Below are 22,662 nucleotides of genomic sequence, written 5' to 3'. Positions count from 1 at the left end.
AAGGAAGCCAACAGCCTGCTTCTTCAGCTCCACATACAAAAGCTTACAGGAGGCTGTGAGAATGATCCATTATCAAACTGACAGCCCTGAGCACTGCCCTTCTCCCACCCCCTCCGCCTCCCTTTACAGATGGGCCATTGAACAGCGGAGATCTTGAAGAATCCCCCTCAAAAAACGCAAATCATGTAAATAGTGTGCATGAAAGCAGTGCCAAAATTCTGATTACTCTTTAATCTGTATGCCAAGTTAATTACGTTTTGATCTGGCTTATGTGGAGGAACATTGTGTTTTATGTCATTTTTTTTTAATTTAACTCATTGGTAATTAAAGATTTGGGAACTGATATGATTGGATTTGCACGTGGTTACACCACATATTCCCGACTCAGGAGAAAAACTACCAAACAACTCTTCAATTTCATGATAGAAAAAATATTCTATTGCATTGGAGAGAACAGAACTATGGCTCTGCATTTTCTGAGAGTCGCTGTGCTGCGTCTAACACAAGGAGGGCGGCCTATTTGCAAGAATTATACAAGAGTATAATGTGTTGTGTGTGAGAGAGGGCCCCATCACTGAATAGATTTCTATACATCAACATGCAACAAAACATAGAAAGCTTTGATTGAGCTGTGCAGGCGGAGTTAAGAAGCAGAAGAGACACTGAAGTTGTTTCTCAAATGTTGAATAATAATTGTCTGCAGGCTGACAAATACCACCAATGGTTGTCATATTCCAGCCGTGGTTATGAGAGTGGGAATAAAAGATGAAACAGATATAGTAGTTACCATAGCATGTGGTCATGGCCGGAGGATTGTTTGTAAATATCTGCTGGGTTTATCTCTGGTCTGCTGCATAATCCTCCCTCTGAACAAACTGAAGCCATGCAGTGGGAACTGTCATTTCCCTAAAAGCTGCAGGCACCTCAGTCATGCCTCAGAACAAACGCACCCCGCAGAAACTCAGTTCACTTGTGTGTTTATTTTCCCATGACACATTATGATAAAAGAACCCCTTTTATCATTCAGTGTCACATTAAGCGAGACTACAGGTTGGTACAAAATAATATAAAAATATTAATTGAAAGTTTGTGGTGTCATTTCATTACCATCACATTAGACAAGTGTTGTTTGGTGTGAGTGACATCAGCACCTTTCACGGGACGGAAAAATGCACAGTAAAACTAGCTAAAAGACAAAAGCATTCAGTAATATCTATCAGTCAAAGGAAGTGGCTGCAATATGCAACATATTCATTGTGTTCAGAGCCCACTGTCCTTTAAGGAAACCAAGCTACAGCAAGTCAAATCACACAATTATCAAAAATAAGTTACAAAAAGATGAACCAGTGGTGTACACGAGACAGTGATGGCTGTGGTCAGTTTAAACTGAAAAAAAACAACATATTGCACCTCTGTGAGAAGTTGCTCATGAATTATGAGGAAAAGAGCAAGTTGAACTCTAACCACCAACCACCAACAGCATTCATCAACAGAATCACAAAAAGCTTTAACTAAAAATACAATGAAAACAAAGGGAATGTAAAAAAACCAATATATAACAAAACTGTACATCAACGTTAGCAAAACAAAGGCATAGTATCTTAGCTCATATTACTGAAAAACACATTAGCATGTCCTTTTCAGTGGTGGGAAAACAAACAGATGTCTAGCTGTAAAAGATGTGATGATTCATGATCATATCAGTCTGTCGTCAGTCGCCGAGTGTTGCAGTATTCAGAAAGCTTCATGTAGCATTATCTGAGAGATGCACGTCTAAGAATTCAAGGTTCACAGCTCAAGCATTGCAGCTGCTGAGGACAAGGCAGTGACATAGTAACATTTCATAGTTCCAGCTTCTCAAACGTGAAAATGTCGTGCTTTTCTTTGTCAAATATGATAGTTCATTGAATATCTTTGAGTTTTTGACTGCTGGGTTGGGTAAAGATATTTGAATTGATATATAATAATGGGTATGTTACACTACTTTGAGAAATGTTAAAGATGACAATTAATAAAGTTAATAGTCAACCGATACCGTTAGCTAAACCCCTAATTCACTCACAATCGGGTCAACGACATCTCAGAAGTTGGGGTCCGTGGTCATTTAAGGTATCGCCATGGTAACCAGTGGGCAACTGACACTGGGAATCTGGATGTGTTTATACTTAAACAGGAAGTGGGAGATTGGGGATTGCAGTTTTAGAAATCTTGGAAGCAATCACAGACGACTGGCGACAGATGTTTGTATGTGAAACCAGTGACCACGAGGCTGTTCCACTGCGATGCAAACAGACTGTGTTGTGCATTCAGTTACTGAGTTGTAAGCAAAGTATGGTCCAGTGATGGAGGGGGGCATTTCAGACCCCACAGATGCTGCATTAGCATCCGATTTAAAGCATAATCGCACAGAATAATGAGAAGGCTTAAAGTTTAGTTTCAGCCTTAAAACCTGAGCCTGAATATACAGTTCCTATAAACGGGTACAAAGAAAACTAACTTCTAAGTTGATATTAAAAAAAAACTACACTACATATTAAAAAATTAAAAATAAAAATTTAAATCAAGAACAAGAAAAAATGAGTCATCATAAATAAAAGCTATGGCATGTTTCAATGGCATCATATTCAAGTAATCTTGTTCAAGTCCCTGATACTTAGTGGTTCATGTAAACATTGGAGTCATTAACACAGACACAGAACCAACAGTTCATAAGAAGGCAGCAGCAATTCATATGTACAATAGACAACCAACATCCACGTCTCGTTCACCACACTGGTCCAGTCACATCAGTTTGTGTTCAGTTTCTTTGAGTAGTGGACGCTGGAGAAATTAAAACTTTAGTATGACAAAGCCTGCAGGTTCATGAGAGCCACATTTTCACCCGGGTGTTTGACGGCTCCGCCACAAGGCTCGACTTTGGAGGTGGGAGAGACGAGATGACAAGGACAAGAGAGAAGAGGAACGAAAAAAAAATAAAACTGAAACACTGCAGGTGTGTTCGAGCTGCGGACTTCACCTGCTGTGCGCAAAACAATGAATTCTTCGTCTCCTCTGAGGTCTTATGTGGTGAGGAATTCCCAGAGGGGCCCTTCAGCTCTAACAGAGCTTACAGGCGTTGAATCAATGTTTGCTGACATTAAGGACACACAACCAAAAATTTCACCGACATACATAGCCTTTTTAATTCTTGCCAAGCCTCTGTTTCTTCTATCTCTTAAATGGTGGCTAAGAAAAAATACCAGCCAATTTGTTCATTTTTTGGGATAAGAAATTAAAAAGAAAAAAAAGTCAAGCAGCAAGATATCCTTATCACACATACTTTGTGTTCTGTGCACTTCTAAAAATGGCTCAGCTATCACACAACTGAGAACAGGCACTGAATGAGGTGGGTGTTAGATCACACTGCTGCTTTCATCTCATTCACAGTGATGACAGTCTCATAATAGCACAGATTTATAAAACCAGTTCAAAATATGGCAATAACATTTTTGTAATGCCTCAGTATTTCAGCGGAGCACTTGTCACGTCAGTGTGATGACTTCCACCGGGTCTGTCTTGCCTTTGGACCTCTGCTTGCGTTTGAGGCGTCTCTGTGAGAGGGACGGGGGAGTTGGACATGATGAAGGTGTTGCGGTGCCGACGGAGAGAGAGAGGAGGTCTGTAAGTGGATGTTTCAGGGTAGGGAGCTGGGATGGAAGCATAGTAGTGCACTCCCGTGGGGGTTTGTGATCCCTCTCCGTCTCCTGGCGTCACCTGTCAAAGCAGCCGGCTGTGAAGGTGTGATGAGCCCCCAGGTAGCCCCCGCCGTATGCCATACTCAGACAGTGGCGTGGCTCTCCAGCGAGCGCCATCTGCACAGAAATTGGGCCCTGGAGCGGCAGCGCACGAGCCCCCGGCTGAAGACCAGAGGTCAGGCTTGGGTAGGAGGGAAACCCACCCCCAGGAGTCAAGGAGGGAGCGCCAGTTAGAAGACCCATCCTGTGGCTCTGAAAGAAGTCCTGAGACATGTTCACCACAGGCCCAAGAGCCTGGGAGTCAGCTAGCGCTTGCAGCTGGGACAGGGACGGGGAATGCTGGGAAAGGTGTGGGAAGCCATCGGGCTGAAAGAGCAGCTGTGGTGTGGAGGAGGTGGAGGAGGAAGAGGAGGCCGGTCTCTGGATGGCCGATACTGGAGAGAGGTGAGAGGTCTGGGGCTGAGACTGGAGGGAGGATGGTCGGTGAGGAGGAGTGGATTTGGTTTTGTTGGCCTCCTTAACGTCGTTGTCATGAGCACTGTGGAAGGGCAAGGCACACATACTTCAGTCACTATGACATCAAAAAGAAGTAAATATGTAAAAATGTGTAGAATATTAGTAAAAAAAAAAATGTCAATACTATAGATGGTGTAGATAGATATGTAGAAAACAGTGGTGAATTAGAACTAAACTCATTGCTGTATTGTAGTGAGAAAGCAAAGTGTGTGAATACTTCAAGGAAAGATCCATGCAGAAAAATGACTCCTCAAATAAATCCATTAACCAGAGCACAGATGTGTCTAAAGCAACCATTTTTACTCCCACACAATTAGTCTGAACATGTGCAAACAATTATACTTACACAGATGCAGACAAACAAACACACACTGCCACCCACTGACCAAGAAATGTGCAACTTAATTACAGCTGTTAAATTACACACTATTATTGCACACAACATTAGAAGCCTCTACTGGTTAAAGCAACAGGCATCGTATTATCCAAAACCATGGCAACAAAAGTACAGAGAGACAGGGCCTTAATGTCATCCATCTTCATCTTTCTTCTATCTACAATTTGAGAGGCCCGCCTGCCTTTCAGTTTTGATTTTTTCTATAAATATATGCGTGTGTGTGTGTGCCTTGTGTGTCTCTTACAGCAGCATAAGTTCGATGCACTGGGTGAGGTGGTCCCAGGTGTAGCCTGTTAGCAGATGCAGAGCAGTCGTCCAGCTTGGGGAAATCTGAAGGCAAATGCGAGATGCTGCCACACACGCGGCAGCAACCTGAGATGGTCGGAAACTCAGGAAGGCATGATCTAGAAGGACCCCGAGACAAGAGTTTCATAAATGCTTTGATTGAACTTACATCACATGCTAATCAATGAATATAGAAACACCTATTGAACAAACTAAGCAAAGTCTAGTTCAACTACCTCTAAACCTACCTTGAAGTGAGACCTCCAGAAAGTAGTGAGTATATTTGTCCATGAAGGCCTTGGTTTTGGAGAGGGAGGACAGGGGCCAGCCGTTGTATAGGTCACCCTCCTGCACCGAGGCATGGAGGTAGTAGTCAATGAAGTGGGCGGGTGTGGGCATGCACAGATTCCAGCCAAAGGTCTCCAGCAGCAGAAGCTCCATTTTGATCAGATCCCTCTTGTTGAGAACCAGGTTCAGGCTACACATAAAACCCAGAGAGTTCAGCTGCTCCAGTTTGGGAACCCGGTCTTCTTTCTCCTCAAATTTACCTGGAAAGAAACAAACATATGCAGCAGGTTTTAGTGTTTTGGTTCAGTTCATTCTGCAGATACATATTTGATAAGTACTACACGCATGCTTTCTCTGTATTGGACTTGGCGTGCAAGACGTTAACAAGATGACATACTGTGTTTGGACATACTGTGTTTGGATCCTGGATGTGGTTATATCTTGGGTCAGAAGCCCTCAAGACTATGTAAACATTATTTTTGTTTTGCTCTTTTGGATCAAGATTTTGGAAAATAACCACATGGTTATCCCATGAAAACACATTGTACTGCCAAAACAATGAATTCATTAGTTGACCACCAAAAAATTAAATCAGCATCAATTATGAGAATTAATTGTTCAGGAAATTGTGACATCTTTCACTATTTCCTGAGATATTAAAGACCAAACAACTAAATAAAAACCATATATATGTACCATGAATAGATGAATTGTTTATAACAATAATAATAGTTTAAATAATCATTAACTGCAGCTAATGTATTGTTATATGTATTCTGTAAATCACAGCATCTCACTTATTAACAATTAAGTTAATGAGCATATTAGACAATTACCTGTACAATTCAATTAGTTTGAAAGTTCACAATATCTGCATCCAACATTAAATGCCAAGTTAAAATTCTTAACCCAAAGATAAACCCAGTTATCTTCATATGGGTTGACGATGACGGACTGTGGTTATTAATTACTTTATTCATTTTTTTATGTAAGCCACATACAGCAGGTTTATGGTCAGCTCTATAGACCCTTACTGCAGCTCCACAGAACCTAACAAGTGCCTGCTAAGCACTGGCAGTTAAGTTGACTATTACTGAACATCTGGCTACAAAGCTAAGCCATTACACTAACAAGCCTGAGGAAGCATTACTATAGGCTTACAGTGTGGGGCACTTAGTATGGATTATACAAGCTTAACACTTTCTACGAAAAAAGTTCAGTTCGATTCCTGATATTTTCCTCTCACTTGCTCCAGATCCTTGCAGACATTACAGCAGTGCCATAATGGTGAGCCCCCCTCCCCATCCCAAGACATACTCCTTTCCATAGCAACAGCCCCGAGGCCTCAAGGGTCCATGTGGCCAATGAAGAGGGGTGATTCTGCTTTTAATCCACGGGTATAGCAGGCCTCTACTCAAACTTTAAGAATGAGGGCGAGGAGGTGGGTGTCAGGTTACACTGATACAGGCTTTGCTCTAAAGCATGTGCTTTGACTACACACAGCTTTCAGTAGGAAGGGGGCACATTGTAGACTTGCAATGGAACTAATTCACTCCCAAAAACTACAGTTTAACAGTTACTGAATTTTTAAGGGCAATTAAAATATTTGAGAAAGCTCAATAAATACACAAACAATAAATAAACATGCGTTGATAAAACACATCAGTTTAATAAGGTAAAACTTTACCTTAAGTGTCCCTATACAGCATCCATCGGCAGTATTTAAACATTTATAAATTGTTTATTCAAAAACTATAATATAGTTATAAGCAGATTTTGCATTTATAAATAATATATATCTCCAAGCGTAACGCCTCCTATGGACACCCATAAGTGGAGGCTTGTGTATAAACAGATAACGTATGACGATATAGTTACTATACTATATATCTCTGCAAAAAATATATATATTTCTGCAAAAAGCTGATTTAATTAGCTATTGCTCTGTGATTTGTCTACCTCTACCCAGAAGTACTCTTGATTCACCACCTTTATGGAAAGTGTGGTTATATAATAATAATGACAGGGAAAATAAACCTTATATAAACAAACCAACATATAAAGATGAAAATAAGCACCTACACACTGCTGCCTGCTGACAAAGTGCCACTCAGTGGCTGCTGTAGAATTACTTGGTATTATATCCACAGGCTAGGATTAAAAAGTTATGTATCGCCTTTGTGAACATAAATCCAGCTGGGAATAACAGCAACCCTCTGTTGGGGTAAATCTTGGCCTCTAATCTAAAACCATGGCAACCAAACATTAGAAATAGGGGCTTTATTGATGTTTCCAAGCTGCAGTTAGAAGTGCAAGCAACGATTGTCTGACATTGCACAGCTATTGTGGGTGTCTTTGCTGGACCCCTTTTACCTCTTCATGCTCACGTTTCAGTGAGCAGGGGCATCTTCCTACTGAGTGTGAGTTTTACCACTAATGTTGCGACCTGCCATTACGCATGGCAGGAGAGAAGAAGAAAGAGGGGATGGTTGAGAGAGCATGAGGGGAGGGCAGTGGGGGATCTGCAGCCCAACAGGCCAGAGGGGTAATTAGCAGACAGGCAGTAATGGCGTCTCTCCAGCAGAACAGGAAGCACAGTGAAACAGGGCTGTTTACACCCACAAGGGCTCGTTCCACGGCCCAGTCCACACTTGCCCCATTCTCTCACCCTCATATCCTCTGGATCAGGGCTCTGTCTGCTGCTAGACTGCTATGTCCACACAGACGCTGCCATAAAAAGTCATCAATGCCCCCAATCTCCACACAACCCCAGCCTCTTTGATCTTAAGAGGGACACAGCACAAGTCAATCTCCTCATTGTGCTCTGTGATTACTCTTTTGGTTTTATACGGTGGGTGACAGGACACATGAGAGCGAGGGAAGCCCAACAGCTTTGAAAATGAAAAACAAAGCAACTTCAGAGGAACCTAAAGAAGTGCGGTATGAGTCTGAGCCGCAAACCAGTTTGACTTACTGCAAAAAGAACTGACTCCTGTGCACATCACAGCCTGTATAACAATACAGTGGTCTCATTCATTTCAATGAGTTGGCACAGTAGGAGAGGAGCCATAGGAGGGCTAAAGCGAAAAAAAAGGGACAAAGAAGTTTATCCTGCTTCTACCTTTTCTGCAGCACAATGCAACATCATCCAGTGTCAGGGCCAGGTATCATTTGAAATCTTACAGGGGGATGTCAACAAAGCATTATTTATATGTTGTATTTATCTGCTGATTATTTTCTTATTTAATCAATTAATTGTTTGATGAAAAAAATCCAGGGCACCTTCAAAAGGCTTGTTTTGTCTAAACCTCTAACATATTCAATTAACTATAATGGGGGGACTTATATTATTTAATTACTTTTAATTTCATTTATTACCAGAATTTTTTTCAGTCCACTAATTGTTTGATCTCTTGTGCTGATTTAAGTTTTGTAAACAATAATATTAAATGGATTAGGGTTAAACAACACTCTTTAGCAGACTATACCTGATACCCTGTAGCAACATGCAAACACTATCCCAGCCCTTTTTACTCTTTTGCTGTTGTCAGTCTGAATGTGGCCTGAGAGAGACGGTGCATTCCTCCCCTGTGAGTTCAGCCTACCTGGAATGCAGGCAGCTCAATGATCATATCTGAAGTCAGTGAGCAGGGAAGAGACACAGTGATGAAGGGAAAAAAACTGCCTTCCCCTTTATCTACAACAATTACCTTTCCATACACTGCAACTACAGGACACCTACTCTTTCTCACAGCACCCACAGGTGATGGTGATGATGAAAAAAGGTTGAGTAAACAGTGAGAGGTTACAGGTCAGGGGTTAGGAAGAGGTAAGGCTGGGATGCAGCTTCCTCCCAGGTGTGCTGTTTGGGGGAAAGGTGGGGTTGGGGAGGGGTTTACAGCGATAGGGTCTGTTAGGAAACCTGAGAACTGTTTTCTCACACAGAAAGAAAGGCCTTTGTTTCTGTTGCTCCCCATTTTACAAACATCATGTAATTATAGTTAATTTCACCCAGTACCTCAAAGAAATGAAAATCACTTCTGTGTTTTCAGACAGTTTTGATTGTCTTACAAAAAAGTATATCTGCCCAAAACACCCATAAACCATGAAAAGTAAAGTCACATAGACATCAGATCTGTTGGAGAGAGAGTAGATAACTCACATGTTTTAGAAATATCAGAAAAGAGCTGTGTGTTATTAATAATTATTAGTTTCCTACAAATTGTGTAGTAAATTTTGTCTGTAATTTCTCTAAAAATGTAACGAAAAGTCAGATATTTGGTTCAATTCTATAAGAAAAATTAGGAAAATTAACATTATACAAACTCAAAACTGGGAGATTAGAGCTACTAATGAATCCCTCAAAAGGACAGCATGAACATATGTGAATTTGTTTTTCAAACTGTTTATATTTACTTTATCATTTAATGTTGATAAAAGATGCCAATAAAGATTTGAGAGGAAAAAAAAAAACTATTAAGGCAATCTTCCCTTTCTTCCTCGTTCTCTCCTGCTTTTTCTTTTTGACTTGACAGCCGTGGAGGAATTTCCTCTGCTCTTTAAACTCCTTTTATTTGCTGGTTCATCTTTCATTGGTAGTGTGAAATTGATCGCAGCTCCATCACTGAATCTCCGTGTTGCCACCCCTGGCCCTGGCGGCTCACACATTGTAGACCTAGGCTGACCCTTGATCCCTGATACTAATGCCTGGGTGACCAGGGAGAATCCTAGAAACCCGGGCCTCTGTGTCTAGCTCTATGTATATGTATGTATGTGTGTGTGTGTGTTCTTGGGGGGATCCGTCAACAGAGTATAAAGCGCCTTGCCGTATGGGTGATGATGGCTGACACAGGGAATATGTGGGCAAACAGAGCCTAAAGCATTACACAACAAAACACAAAATACGACTAAAAGTGTACTAGAGTTTATGTATTACAACTACACAACAGCTCTCAAACAAAAATATGAACTAGTGCATCTGATAATAATGAATAATAGTGACATTTTCACAACCATAGATACATCTCTACATAATTTCATTAATTATGAGGGCCCCACATTACAACAGCTCCATCAGAATTATTGTCAAACCTCTGAGAGGGGGATGAAGGGGGAAGTGGGTTCCCTATTAATCTACATTTCAGGGCACCCTGCTGGGTGGTTCAGTTCTAATATGTTCCATTTTGCAGGCCACCTCTTCTCCCTCCCTTTCCACCCTGTTTAACATCAACAGCCGACCTGCCTTTGAAGTACTGCTCCACTCATTTCCCAACCCCCCAGGGATGTGGAGCTGCTTTTACTGGCTGCCCAGTCCCAGGACTGGCTCACTCTGCCTGTCCCTGACAAGGTGAGAGAACGAAGAGGAAACAGAGCCGGCAGCTGAAGGTAAAAGGACACCACCAGAACCCAGTCAGTTAAGTGGCTGTGTAGCAGTAAAGCAACGCCCTTTGAATAGGAAAAGGATTCGACTTGAATGTGGATCTTAATTAGAGTGATCAGGAGAAAAAAAATCCATAGGTTTATCGCAAGGTTGCCACAGCAACCATCTCTTCATTTAGCAATGTTAGCTTACAGCAAGTCTCGACCATGAACACACAAACACACGCCTCCACTCCTCAGTATCCGCTCCCCTCCCCCTCTCTGGGAAGCGTCTGGCTGGCTGTCCTGCCTGCATTGACGGGCTTTTGTTTGAGGCCTGACTCGGAGAGCATATGGCAGGTGCCCCTCAGCACACAGTACCTCCCCACCCCCGGGCTCCATGGGCCTTGTAAGTGTACTGTGCAATACCAGAGCTTCTTGTGCATTTCACAGGATGCTCTTTTTTTGTTTTATAGTCCCTCCAGTGAATCAGGTTCACTGAACAAAATAAGTGAAATATAGCATGAACAATAAGAATAAAAATGCAGTGGCATCACAAAAAATAAATCACAAGAGCATCTAAAGATCATAATCAAGAGCCAGTTAACAAACTTCACAAAATACATAAAGCATGACAACAACAAAAAAAACCACAGGATTCTTGTGCTGGCAGCAGAGACATATCCACAATATCATTTAAAATAACAAATAGCTGCAGTATGAAGATCTCTGACTTCAGGGAGCAAGATCTGTCAGGAAGACTAATGGGATCACTGCAGGACTTCATCGACTGAACACAATAGAAACTTAAGTTTGCAGACTGATTTTCAAATGGAAATATGCAGTGTATACATGAACAGGCTTAACTGAAGCTGACATAAAACTTTCCAGGATTTTGGTTTCTTTGAGTAATTGACTTCTCTGGAATAAAGAGAGGTCCCTAAATAAATGCCCAACAGTCAATAACACTCAGTCCCTGTGGGCTTAAAAAACTGGCCACAATCTTACTCCTGCAAATGAAAAGGAGCTCATCCATGAACAAACACATGCACACACAAGCATCCACAAAAACACACACACAATGGAATAACAGGATTAAGCAGTGTCTGCTGAGAGGCACAAAAGAGGTAGCGATTAATTAACCGAGTGCGGAAGCCAGAAATATTTGAAGAAAGACAATGTATGTGCCTGTCAAAGGCAGGCAGAGGGACCTGGGGAGGCCGTTCAATAACTAGGCCAGATTCCAAAGCACCTCAGGACAGATAAAAACCAAAGACAACTTTGAATCAAACACCCTTTCAAGCCTTCATCAATCATGGCGGAGATTCCCTAGAGTCCTGGAGGAGTCAGAGGCAGGAAAGCAAAGAGGAGAGAGCCTGACTAACTGAGCGCCACAAATCAAAAGATTCAATAAAAAACCTGATTAATCTAATACAAAATAGAAGAAAAACCTCTGTCCAGATTGGACTGAAAATATTTATATCACTCAATGAGCAAACTCTCAAAACTATTCTTGGATTCTCATGAGATGGCTTTTAAATAAAAACCTCTTTCAAGTCTCATATTCAAATTTATCCCACCACAGAGACTACTCTGATTGCAAAGATGGCCTGTATGCAACTACACATACGCACACACATGCGCTGAGCCCTCCCAAGTGAGCGGGCCCTGTTCCAGACTCCCACTTTGACGTTATCATTAGTCTAATTACCCATGATGCCAAGGGCTGCATTAATGTACAGAAAACCTCTGTCTGTTAATCATGAAACAGACACAGAGACACTAATAACTACCACACAACCTGCGCCATGCATCAGCAGGAGGAGAATGATTAACGCACACGCTTTACACAAAACACACACACAAAGAAACACCTTTATATTTCACATGTTGGTTACTGGTTTCTGGACTAAATAATTTCTTCACTCACTTCTACAGAAACACTGACAGCTTGAGAAAAACAGCAACTACAAGCAAAGAATAATATCAACAAATCATTGGTCTAGAGAAGTGGAGATATTCAGGACTTAAAATACAAAGTTTTAACTTGATTGTTTTATATCTGTAAAGTGCTTTTAGATTAGACTGATGTTTTTCTATATTTCTAGACAAATGAAAAGACCAAAAGGAATAATCCCTTTTTCCATCTCAATACTTTCTGACTTCACTGTCCTGTTCATGGCAATCAGCCCCAAGCCCATTCACTAGTGAAAATGTAAATCTTGAAAATGTCCCAAATTCAGATTCATTAGTTTTAAAAAGACTCAGTTACTTCCTAAACAGGCTGGCAGCTGTAGTTTTTAGCAAATATTACTACAGCTACAGTGACCATGTTAGTTGTAATGAAGGAGCCTGTCATTCAGGGCAGTGGTGTGGCACACTGATGTGTTTTTGAACAGTTGAGGTCTAAAAACATGATGATGTGATCACAGAGAAAAGTGCCATTAAAGAATTAACCCGAGGACAAAATGGATTTGTATGGGGTTTGTAGGCCGGCTGGGCTCTGTAACGAACCTAGTTTTCAATGACAGAGTAGAAAAAGTAGATGAAAAAAAAAAACACACCTTGGAGTAGAGGACATTTTGGCCTTGGTAGGAAATCTAGTTCAACTCAAATAGACTGCATAGGACTAGAGTAACAGCAGCAGCCCGAGACATGTTATTACAGCTAGGATCAAAGACACAGATAAAGTTCTGCAGACACAAGCATAATCCCCAACAGTTTCTCCTAAAACAATGGTACAGTCATCCTACCACAATGGTAACCTTATGTTTTTTTTAAACCAACATCGCAGCTGACAGTAAACTGTCATTACAGGCTATCAGATCAGTCTAAAAAGTGTAGCTAGAAAAGCAAAACGTTATGGTCTCTCACTCGAATTAGCCTTGTTACAGGCCTTGTGCCACCGGTGCATGAACCGGTCACAGTATGTTTTTTACCTCAGAATATTTACATTGCAGGCATCTACAGGTTAAGTCAAAATGCTCTTCAAAATGAAAACAAGTTACCTCAGTACCATATTTAAGTTTAGATTTAAGAAATCAAGAACGCAAAGCATCGATGTTAACACATGCCTGATCCTAATAGGGAAAAATGAGCAATTAGTCTTTTAATAAATGTCCTGGTCAGGCAAAAACTACAGAAAACATAAAATAAACATGTTGGTGGATTTAGGGAAGAAGCTGTAAGGCTGTTCATAGACTTACTAGCTAGGAGCAGACAAGAGAGGGCAATCACATAGAGCTGCTTGACGGCCACATCATAGTGGTCCATGAACAAGTCCAGCAGGTAGACGGCCAGGTGACGTGCTGTAGGACATAGCTGGTAGCGATTACTGAGGATGGCCAACAAGTCTGCAAAGTACCGTCGCATGCCGATCTGCGGAGAGTGGGCCCGATAGACGGGTAACTTCAGCTCCTAGAGAGGGAGAAGAGAAGAGGGATGAGAGGGGACGTAACTCATGGGATTGGGGAGGGGGTGAGAAGAACTGGGTGGGCAGGAAGCAGCGGTGAAGAAACACAGGGGTTGTAAAGAATATGCATAATAATAGTGAGCCATGCATGTCTCCTGCTGACTGGGTTTAACTGCTGTCAGGAGAGCTGCTATGGGTCTGAAGTACTCATATTGAGAATAAAACATAATTTACCACAGAAAAATCTAGATTATGCTTCAGCCTCATTTCAATTTCCTTTAATTCTCCATCGCTGCAGAGAACAGGAGCTAATTTGGGTCATTGCAGGGGTCTTGGTGCAATGGGCTGAGGGTGGTGGTGGTGTGTGTAGGGGGGGCGCATGGAGGTTGGGTAGTAGATAGGATTAGGTTTCACCCCTTCCACATCTCCTATTCATGTTCAATTAGCTGCATGTGTTTCAAAGTGGAAGGAAGATACTTGGGGGCATTAGCATTGAATCGGCCCCGGGTATCTTCCCAATCAGCTCCAGAAAACAGGAGAGCACAAGGCTCCAATTTCAAAATCTGCCTCAGAGTAAGAAACAAACAACAAAAAAAAAATTCAGCGATGGATGTACAAACTTACTCTGCAGTTACTTTGTCAGTATTTAAGCTGCTTATCCTAGAAAACGTTTTTGTTTTCAAAAATGTTTTTTGGTCTCTGAGAATCTGAGTAAAAACAAGGGCTTTTCATTTGGATTTAATAAGAGATTGAGGATTGCTGGATTAATCTCCTTAAGATCAAACAGTCAGGGGTCCTTACATTAAAGGAGAAACACAGAAAATATCCACATCATGTTAGGACTGTTGTTTAGGAACATGCTTGCCTTTAGGCTGGCTCTAAAACTATTAGTTTAAAGCTCAGCGTTTCATAACATAATAGAAATACATGCTACAGTTAATACTTTGGGTAACATAAAATTCTGTGAGGGCAAAACTACAAACACTGTTGGGTTTACACAAACTGTCAACTATTTATTTTGAGCACAACTAAGACAACAATGATGTTCAGACTGACATTTGAATTAAAACCAAAAATAAACAGTAACCCCCCTCCTCCCAAATCCACATATAGCAGCTCCACCCCCGGTGCCACAACCAACCACACCACCCAATCCTCCCCAAACTCTCCTCTCCTCCCACTGCTTCAGATTCTGCCTCTGGTCCATCTGTCTGTCTGGGGGTACAAGGGCAGCAGGAGGAGGGGGCTGCTGGAGTCTGGAGGGGCTCCAGGGGGTGGGTGGGTGGAGAGGTGCCTTTGTGGGGGACCCGCACCATAATTAAGGATTCCACAGCTGCCTCCGCCTGATTTGCATGTCTGATAATTTGCCACATGCTACACACCACCGCTATCTCCCACATCAGGGCATTATCACGGCAGCAAACGTCATTAAGGCTGGATGAGACTGTGGGGGAGCAAACGCCACGCAGGAAATCTAAGCAAAGTGTGAAGGCCTCTCCACAAACAGCTCTGACATCTGATATCACCTTAAATTTTACTGCGCTTTCAGCTTATCCATTTGTGAAAACATTCACCTCTACTCATCATAAGTTTCTGAACAGCATACATTTGAACCGTTTTGGTAAAATATCATTAAAATTAGAAAACATTAGGCCTATCTGTTGATATTTTTTTTTCATATTAATTGTTTAGTCCAAAAAATGTCAGAAAAGGTGTGAAAATACCCATCACAGTTTCACAAAGCCCAAGGTGACCCTTCACATTTCTGTTTTTGTCTGACCAATAGACCAAATGTATTCAATGCATAATGGTGAAAAGAAAAGCAGCAAATTTTCACATTTGATAAGATAAATAAAAAGTAAATGTTTGGTATCTTTATAGACAATTGATTTGATTATTAAATTTAATTTTGGACTATTGATTCATATCAAGCAGTGCACTGTAGCTCTGCTGAAATCTATCATATTCCATTATATTTTATTTTTCCTCATTGTCCCGATTATTATCCTAATTATCAATCAACTAAACGATTAATTGATTAAGGGCATATAAAAATCCATGACCTTGACTTTTTCATTAAGTCCATAAATACAAATATTTCAGTCTTTAGCGTAACAATCATACACCCTGCTGTCACCACAAGGACATAAAAGTAAGCTTATGGCAGAAGAAAATCAAGCTGATATTTCTCTGCCATATGAAAAAAAATGTCTTCTTGGAAAAAAGCCAAAAACTCTTTTGGTATATTTTCACTTGATGTCTCACACTATCAAAAGATATCCATCAAGAAACTGGAAAAACTCAAAAAAGGCCTGGAAGAGTGACTGTAATTTAAAACACAGGCAGTTTTATTGTAGTCAACTTTGAGACAAATAGCATGTTGTTGTTTACTTCAGGTGCCTAAATAAAGTGATCCTATTTCTATAAAAAATTAGTCTCAAGCATTTTTCAATTCACCATATGTAGCATTTACGATGAGGACATTACATTATATAGTCTATACTGTGGTGAGCCTGTTACTTGGGATTTAACCAAAAATGCTGATATAAGGAGATCAAAACCTAAAATTTAGACTGACAGTATCTCTCTCTTTCATTATAGTACACAAGGAAAGAGTGGGTGTGTTGTTTAGTTTCCAGCTCTGCGTACAGATTTTCTGTCTAATTGACAGCTCACTCTGAGTCAGACACTGTCCAGCACGAACAAACTGAATCAAACTGTGTGTAAGTGAATGACTCATTGTAAGGCTCACAAACATCTGATTCACTGCAGTCCTCATTTCCACCAATACAGATATAACCTCTCGCACATCCAGGCACCTGATGTCTCAAACCTGATCTGTATTCATCTCCCTCAGTGTGAAGCTGGCAGAAGAGCCTTAGCTCAAAGATGCCAGTCAAGTGACAGATGTCTCCATTAAAGTGACACGTGGGATGAAATATGATCGCGCTTCGAGGTTAATTAAGACATTCTTAATTAATGAGCCTGAACTCCTCCATGTAATCTAATTTAGATCATGTTTAAATAGACAACAGGACTGTGTAATTATATTTTCCTCCCAACTTTCAATACATTGTGCAGTATATGTGGAATAATCAACACAGGCCTGCTGGTTCAGACTGTTTTGACTGTCTTATTTATTTTTTCTTGATTAATCATAAACAGCTAAAATGCCATTCACAATTTCTCTTAATTTTCTATTGCTCCATTAATTGTAAGGCCGCAATTAATGATTATTTTCAGTATCAACTAATTATGAAGCGATTATTTTCTCATCAGTTAAAATGACCATCATGATTTGAGTGATGGTCTTACAAATGTCTCATTTTGTCCAACCAACAGTCCAAAACCCAAAGATATTCATTTTACTTCAATAAAGAACAAGAAAACCAGAAAATATTCTCATTTGAGGGGATGGCAACAACCAATTTTAGCCATTTTTGCTTTAAAATTTACTTAAACGAATAACCAATAATTAAAATTGTTACCAATTAACTTTGTGTAGGTTGCCTAATTGATTAATAAATCTACAGTTGACTAACTGTAGTCAAGTGTAATTAATAAGAGCTGCATCATTGCAGCTCTTATTAATTGAATAATCAGCTAGCCATTTAGCTTTACTCATTTGTCTTTTGTTTTAGGTATACAGTAACATACAGTACAACACTGCGATTTTCAAGTTGCTGTTTGGTGATAGTAAAGCTGTACAGACATTTACTAATTCTTAATGTAAATCTTCAACACACACACTGAAAACATGTTTAGCTCATACTGTCAGCAAAACAATGAGTTTCCCATCAAAATAAAGCAGAGCTTAATGATGTCAGGCTCACCTTGATGCGGAGGGATTGATGGATATCTGCAGCTAGCTGTCCTTTCCACCATTGCAACTCCCTCTCCATCTTTCCCATCCAGAGGGGACTTCAAGAATCAAGTTTTACCTGCTGAGAGAGATGTGTCCAAAACAAGACAAAGTTCAAACTATTCAACAGAGTGGCATGCTGGGCAAAGAAAGGTGAGCATAACTAGAAAATGTAGTATAGTTTTCAAACAGGCTGTTGACTGGCAGATATAGCAGTAGTATCAAGCTGAACTAAAGTTATCCTGTAAATTTGTTCATTAAAACCGATTTTAAGATTTGATCAACTAGAGGCTGGTGTTTGTATCGTCAATAAGAGCAAGGCGGTTATTTGGGAGAAATCTAGTCGTTTTGATAAAGTTTTTGAACATCTTGCTAATCACACAGCACAGGTCTCTCCCCCTGCATAGGCCATTTTCTCTGCTCGGGAATTTAAATGGCTCAGTTAAATGCCCGCTCGACCACGCTATAGGTCAAATGAATCAAAGCAGCCTTTCATTAATGCCACTTTTGGTCTGGTTGTTTACTGTAACGATAAATTATTAACAAATCCTACACTTTGGTTATCATCTAAAACGCGTCCGCACCACGAGACAGCGGCCAAACAGTGAGGCTACACAAGTTAACTGTCCACCGAGCCCAGAAACAGTCGCCTCGTTTAAAAACAAAAACAGCACACAGTGAATAAGCTAGACATCTCCGCACAAACACAACCCCTTCGTCCTACAGGACAGTAACCTTGTGAACTTTTCATCTCGGTGGTTATTACATGTGCCACTCACCGCTCCGACGGGAATGCCCCCCAGACCCCTTTGTCTCAGTCCGACATCCTGAATGAGAGAAGAACTCTTCGGCTCAACTTTGAGAAAGACCTCTTTTTTTCGGCCAAAAGACAAAGTTCAAATCCTCTGACAAGTTCGTAAAACAGCTGCCACCGCCAAATCCGGGCAACGGACGTTTGGTCGAGCCGTTTCCCCCAAACTGTTGACACTTTTTCCGAGAGATTTCGTTCAGCCGTTTCCTCTCCGGTGGCTCCGCGGTAACAAAGTCGCCTCCTCGGCTGCACCAGCTGCTGCTGCTGCTGCTGCGGTGCGAGGCTCGTGCGGCCGACGTGAAGGGCCCTCCTCCAGTCTGGGAGTTGTAGTCCTTCAGAGGTCAGCGACAGAACTACAAACGCTTGAGCAAAATATTAGCATTTTATTTATATACATGTGAATTATGTGCTATTTTCTTTACACCATTATCTTATTGTCCCGGTTTTTATCTTATTATTAGCGTTTAACACTTGCTAATTAGCATATTTATAAATTAGCCTAGTTTTAAAACCAAGCCTCTGCACCAAAAGCTTGATTGACTGAATGATTAATGCCAAGGGCCACCATTTACATTGACAAAGAAGTTATTTTTCTAGACAGGCTTTGAAATGATGCTAAAGAAAGACATACCATCAAAAGCTGCAGATAGGAAGGTAACAGCAATGAGCAGAATAAAACACAAAATTATCCAGCTGTTACAAATATTCAAAGAAAATAGTATTCCTTTTCTTATTTCATGCAATGCTTCCATATCCATCATAAATAACCACTATAAAAAAAATTTCAATATTTGATCTGGCTAATGAAAAAGCTAAGAGCTAATTTAAACATGTTTTCTTTATTCTTACTTGACTTTGATTTTTGAGTTTCGCTGTGTAAAATGATGGATGTGCAGAGTTTGACACAAGAAGGCTGTTTTCACATTCACAGTTTAAGTTTGTATGAGAATGATTTGGTGACATATCACAATTAGTTTGCAAACCAGTCTTGGTGCCAGAGCTTCACATCATAAGTGTGACGGATAAAGCATATAAATGATTAAATAAATCAGGTTACACAAACAGAACAACAACACAAGAGATGTAGTACATACAGTAGCTATTTCTATGTCTTCTCTCTCCATCCAGGCCTGTTATTGTTTTAAATGCATCAAATTAAAAATGGAGACATTAAACTATTTCTGGTCATGCAGGATATCTTCTCACAATCACCCAGTGGTAGTATTGTATTAATAATGCATGCTATGAATATGTTAGTTGCTATTAGTTAAAACAAAATTTTAATTCACCACTGTATGTCAAAAAGGAAGGGTAAAAATATTAATTGCTTAATTAATTCTAAAGTCCCCCCACCCCCCAAAATAATCAACCTGTCAAGCAATAAGTACTAAACTAAATAATTATTAACTTCTTATAGAGGCAGTTTCTTGGTTTCGTCAAGTTTAGAGAATCAGATAGTGTACACAAACCCATTAACTTGTATACTCAGGTGTCCATAATTCTGTAAATGTAATATACAATATTGTATTGATTTCAGTTGTGTTTTGTGAATAGAAATTTGATTGCATCACAGAAGATGGCTCTGTGCCACTAGTAAAACTCTCAAGCAATCTTAAGGCTCCTGTGAGCTGAATTAAAGAAGGGAAACAAAGGGAATTGAAAAGAATTCACTTATGTCTTGGACAATTTTTAAAAAGATTTCTATCAGAAAGTAAGTGATATAGCATTGTTGTTTCCCAAATGTAGTTGAATTACTTGTCTACTTGTGTGCCCCCTGGTGTCAGAACCTGTTCAACAACTGAACTTCAGTGAAGCCCTCAACTGTGGAGCTGGAGCAATCTTTTCATAACATTTTGATATTAATTAAAGTCAATGACAAAATCAAAACAAGGATATTTCAGGATTACAGTATTAACTGTCATCCTGGGAATTTGCTTTTCTATCAGCTTCATTGAGAAATTCCTGGTCAGCATAGATGAGGAAGCCAGTGAATGTGCTGTCTGTCCAGAAAGGGTCAAAGAAGAGACCATTCTGTTCAGAGTAGAAGATCTGCAGCCAGACCTGGTCTGCCCGCTGCAAGTGGAGAACAGTAGAGCCGGACGCCACATCATTGTTCCCTGTGTTTGCATCAAATGTCTTGATCTTGTACTGTCCATTTTGCACCAGCCCGATGGCCAGGTGCTTATTTGCAAGAGTGATATCATAGGTGAAATAATAGACTCCAGGTATAGCGCAGACAAACTTCCCACTGCTGGCATTGTAGTGATTCCCCTCATTCAGCAGGATCCGGCTGAAGCGGATGGGCATTCGCTCTTTAGGGTAGCTCTTTGTCACTGCCACAGAGAACGCTGAGCGGGCTGCACTGCCACAATTGCAGCGTCCAGGAGCTCCTTCCTGGCCCGTGTCACCCAGCTCCCCCTTTGGTCCCCGTTTTCCAGCCACCCCTGGTGTTCCACGTTGCCCCTTCAGTCCCCGAGGTCCAGCCTTCCCGATAACTCCTTCACGGCCTTTCACACCTGGCTTGCCAGGGTTCCCAGTCCTCCCTGGGTCACCTGACAACAGTGGTAAAATTATGACAATTCTTATAGCTTGACGCAGTAAATTCAGACATGCCTTACTGCTCACAAATGTTGAAAAAAAGTACAAAGAACAGCTCCTGAATCAGTTTATCATACCCTGATAGGACGCTGTTACCTATCATTAAACTTCATTTGTTCCCGAAGAACAATAGGTTGTCAGCAAAGGGTACGGAGCAGAGGCTATGAAAGAGTTTCTATATCTGTTAGTCTTGGCCAATGGGACTCTCACGTATAAGGGAACCAGAAGTTAAGATCTGACCCTGAGGATGTTGGAGATTGGAGCTCTGCTGGAGAAACAGACCAACAGATAAAGGGAAATGGAAGGACTGATTCAAATATGATGATAGATAAGAGTGAGTAGATAACCACCTTGATCTCCCTTTTCTCCCTTCTCCCCATCCTTCCCATCCGGGCCATCCTTCCCTGGGGGCCCCATGGGTCCCACAGCCCCCGGTGATCCAGGGACTCCTGGGTTCCCTGCAGGCCCTTCTGGACCTGGCACACTGCAGACCAGCTGGGAGGAGTGGATGGTGATGTTGCGACCTTTCTTTGATGAGGAATTTGTCGACTGGGAGACGACAACTGACAGCAAACAGAGCATCACACAGATCTGGACCATGTTGTTCACTGCAGAGTCACAAGAGGAACAGGGAAAATAATTGTTTACAATATATTTGATTTGGGTTTTGTGTGCCAGTCTCAGTCACATGATGCAAATATCTGTAAACATAAAACACGAAACTGTACATGCATACTATCTACAGCTGTAATCCAGTGTAAAAACTGTAGTTATCTTCATAGTGTAGTCTGTTTTGGGCTATGACTGCATGCACAAAGAAATATGATGCTACAATCATACACAGGTTAAACACGAGCAAAGATTTCAGCTTACAGCGTGTTTTTGCAAAGGGAGTGTATCAGCCGTTTGGAAAACGTAGATAAACAACTCACCAGATGAGAAATTATGACCCATGGGCATTTTCACCTCTATCCAAGTCCTTTTTCTGCCTGTGAGCGCACACTTTCCTACACGATTTTCCAATAATCGGGTGAGATGGCATTCTCCAAGAGACGCACAGCAGAGAAATGTGCAGCCCAGTGAATCATGGTCCATAACATCCGCCCTGTATACCAAGTACACTGCCAAAAAATACTTTCACCATGATGTCATATTCAAGTCAGTGCAACAGTATTGCACAGCTGAAGTGGTGACGCTTAGCTTGTTCACGAACTCATGCGAAGGGGAAAACAGGATATTACATAACAGACTTCATGAAAAGTATAATCATGATAAAGTTCCAGCTTTGTGTGTTCTAAATAATAATAGTCCCAGGCAGGTTTTAAAGTTACAAGTGCAAAATTAATAGAACACGGTGGTCTGCAGCAGGGTATGAATGTGAATATTACCAGATGTGTTTGT

General features: G+C 40.9%; 2 protein-coding genes across 3 annotated transcripts; both read right to left on the bottom strand.

Annotated features, from left to right (window-relative positions):
• Positions 1 to 960: 960 nt before the first annotated feature.
• ccnjl (cyclin J-like) lies at positions 961 to 18,923 on the bottom strand. 2 transcript variants are annotated; one of them, XM_023403023.2, is made up of 6 exons: positions 18,632 to 18,923; positions 17,824 to 17,934; positions 13,785 to 13,995; positions 5,181 to 5,480; positions 4,892 to 5,051; positions 961 to 4,272 (listed from the first exon to the last, which is right to left on the bottom strand). In XM_023403023.2, the coding sequence occupies exons 2-6, from the start codon at positions 17,899 to 17,901 to the stop codon at positions 3,750 to 3,752; spliced, it is 1,272 nt and encodes a 423-aa protein (XP_023258791.1). In that variant the 5' UTR covers positions 17,902 to 17,934; positions 18,632 to 18,923; the 3' UTR covers positions 961 to 3,749. The 2 variants fall into 2 exon arrangements, with proteins under 2 accessions (XP_023258791.1, XP_023258792.1); XM_023403024.2 differs by having other exon boundaries at positions 17,824 to 17,931.
• A 103-nt stretch (positions 18,924 to 19,026) lies between these two features.
• On the bottom strand, positions 19,027 to 22,591 carry c1qtnf2 (C1q and TNF related 2). The gene is made up of 3 exons (XM_023403025.2): positions 22,194 to 22,591; positions 21,612 to 21,869; positions 19,027 to 21,215 (listed from the first exon to the last, which is right to left on the bottom strand). Exons 1-3 carry the CDS (start codon positions 22,354 to 22,356, stop codon positions 20,575 to 20,577), a joined length of 1,062 nt encoding a protein of 353 aa, XP_023258793.1. The 5' UTR covers positions 22,357 to 22,591; the 3' UTR covers positions 19,027 to 20,574.
• Positions 22,592 to 22,662: the final 71 nt, after the last annotated feature.

This window comes from Seriola lalandi, unplaced genomic scaffold (assembly GCF_002814215.2).
Source record: "Seriola lalandi dorsalis isolate HSWRI2012SDOR001 ecotype SW California unplaced genomic scaffold, Sedor1 jcf7180002054058, whole genome shotgun sequence".
NCBI classification, from domain to species: domain Eukaryota; kingdom Metazoa; phylum Chordata; class Actinopteri; order Carangiformes; family Carangidae; genus Seriola; species Seriola lalandi.
The sequence above is the reverse complement of the archived record's forward strand: the minus strand, read 5'-3'. Positions and strand labels throughout refer to the sequence as shown.

What these genes read in the sequence shown, in the direction of transcription:
- ccnjl (XM_023403023.2), bottom strand. Translation starts at nt 17,901, where the DNA reads ATGGGAAAGATGGAGAGGGAGTTGCAATGGTGGAAAGGACAGCTAGCT. An exon ending in ATCAATCCCTCCGCATCAAG is followed by an intron (nt 13,996 to 17,823) that starts GTGAGCCTGACA and finishes CTCCCTCTCTAG; the next exon opens with GAGCTGAAGTTACCCGTCTA. An exon ending in TCTGGAGGTCTCACTTCAAG is followed by an intron (nt 5,052 to 5,180) that starts GTAGGTTTAGAG and finishes GGGTCCTTCTAG; the next exon opens with ATCATGCCTTCCTGAGTTTC.
- c1qtnf2 (XM_023403025.2), bottom strand. Translation starts at nt 22,356, where the DNA reads ATGGACCATGATTCACTGGGCTGCACATTTCTCTGCTGTGCGTCTCTT. An exon ending in GGGTCATAATTTCTCATCTG is followed by an intron (nt 21,870 to 22,193) that starts GTGAGTTGTTTA and finishes GTGACTCTGCAG; the next exon opens with TGAACAACATGGTCCAGATC. An exon ending in GGGAGAAAAGGGAGATCAAG is followed by an intron (nt 21,216 to 21,611) that starts GTGGTTATCTAC and finishes CACTGTTGTCAG; the next exon opens with GTGACCCAGGGAGGACTGGG.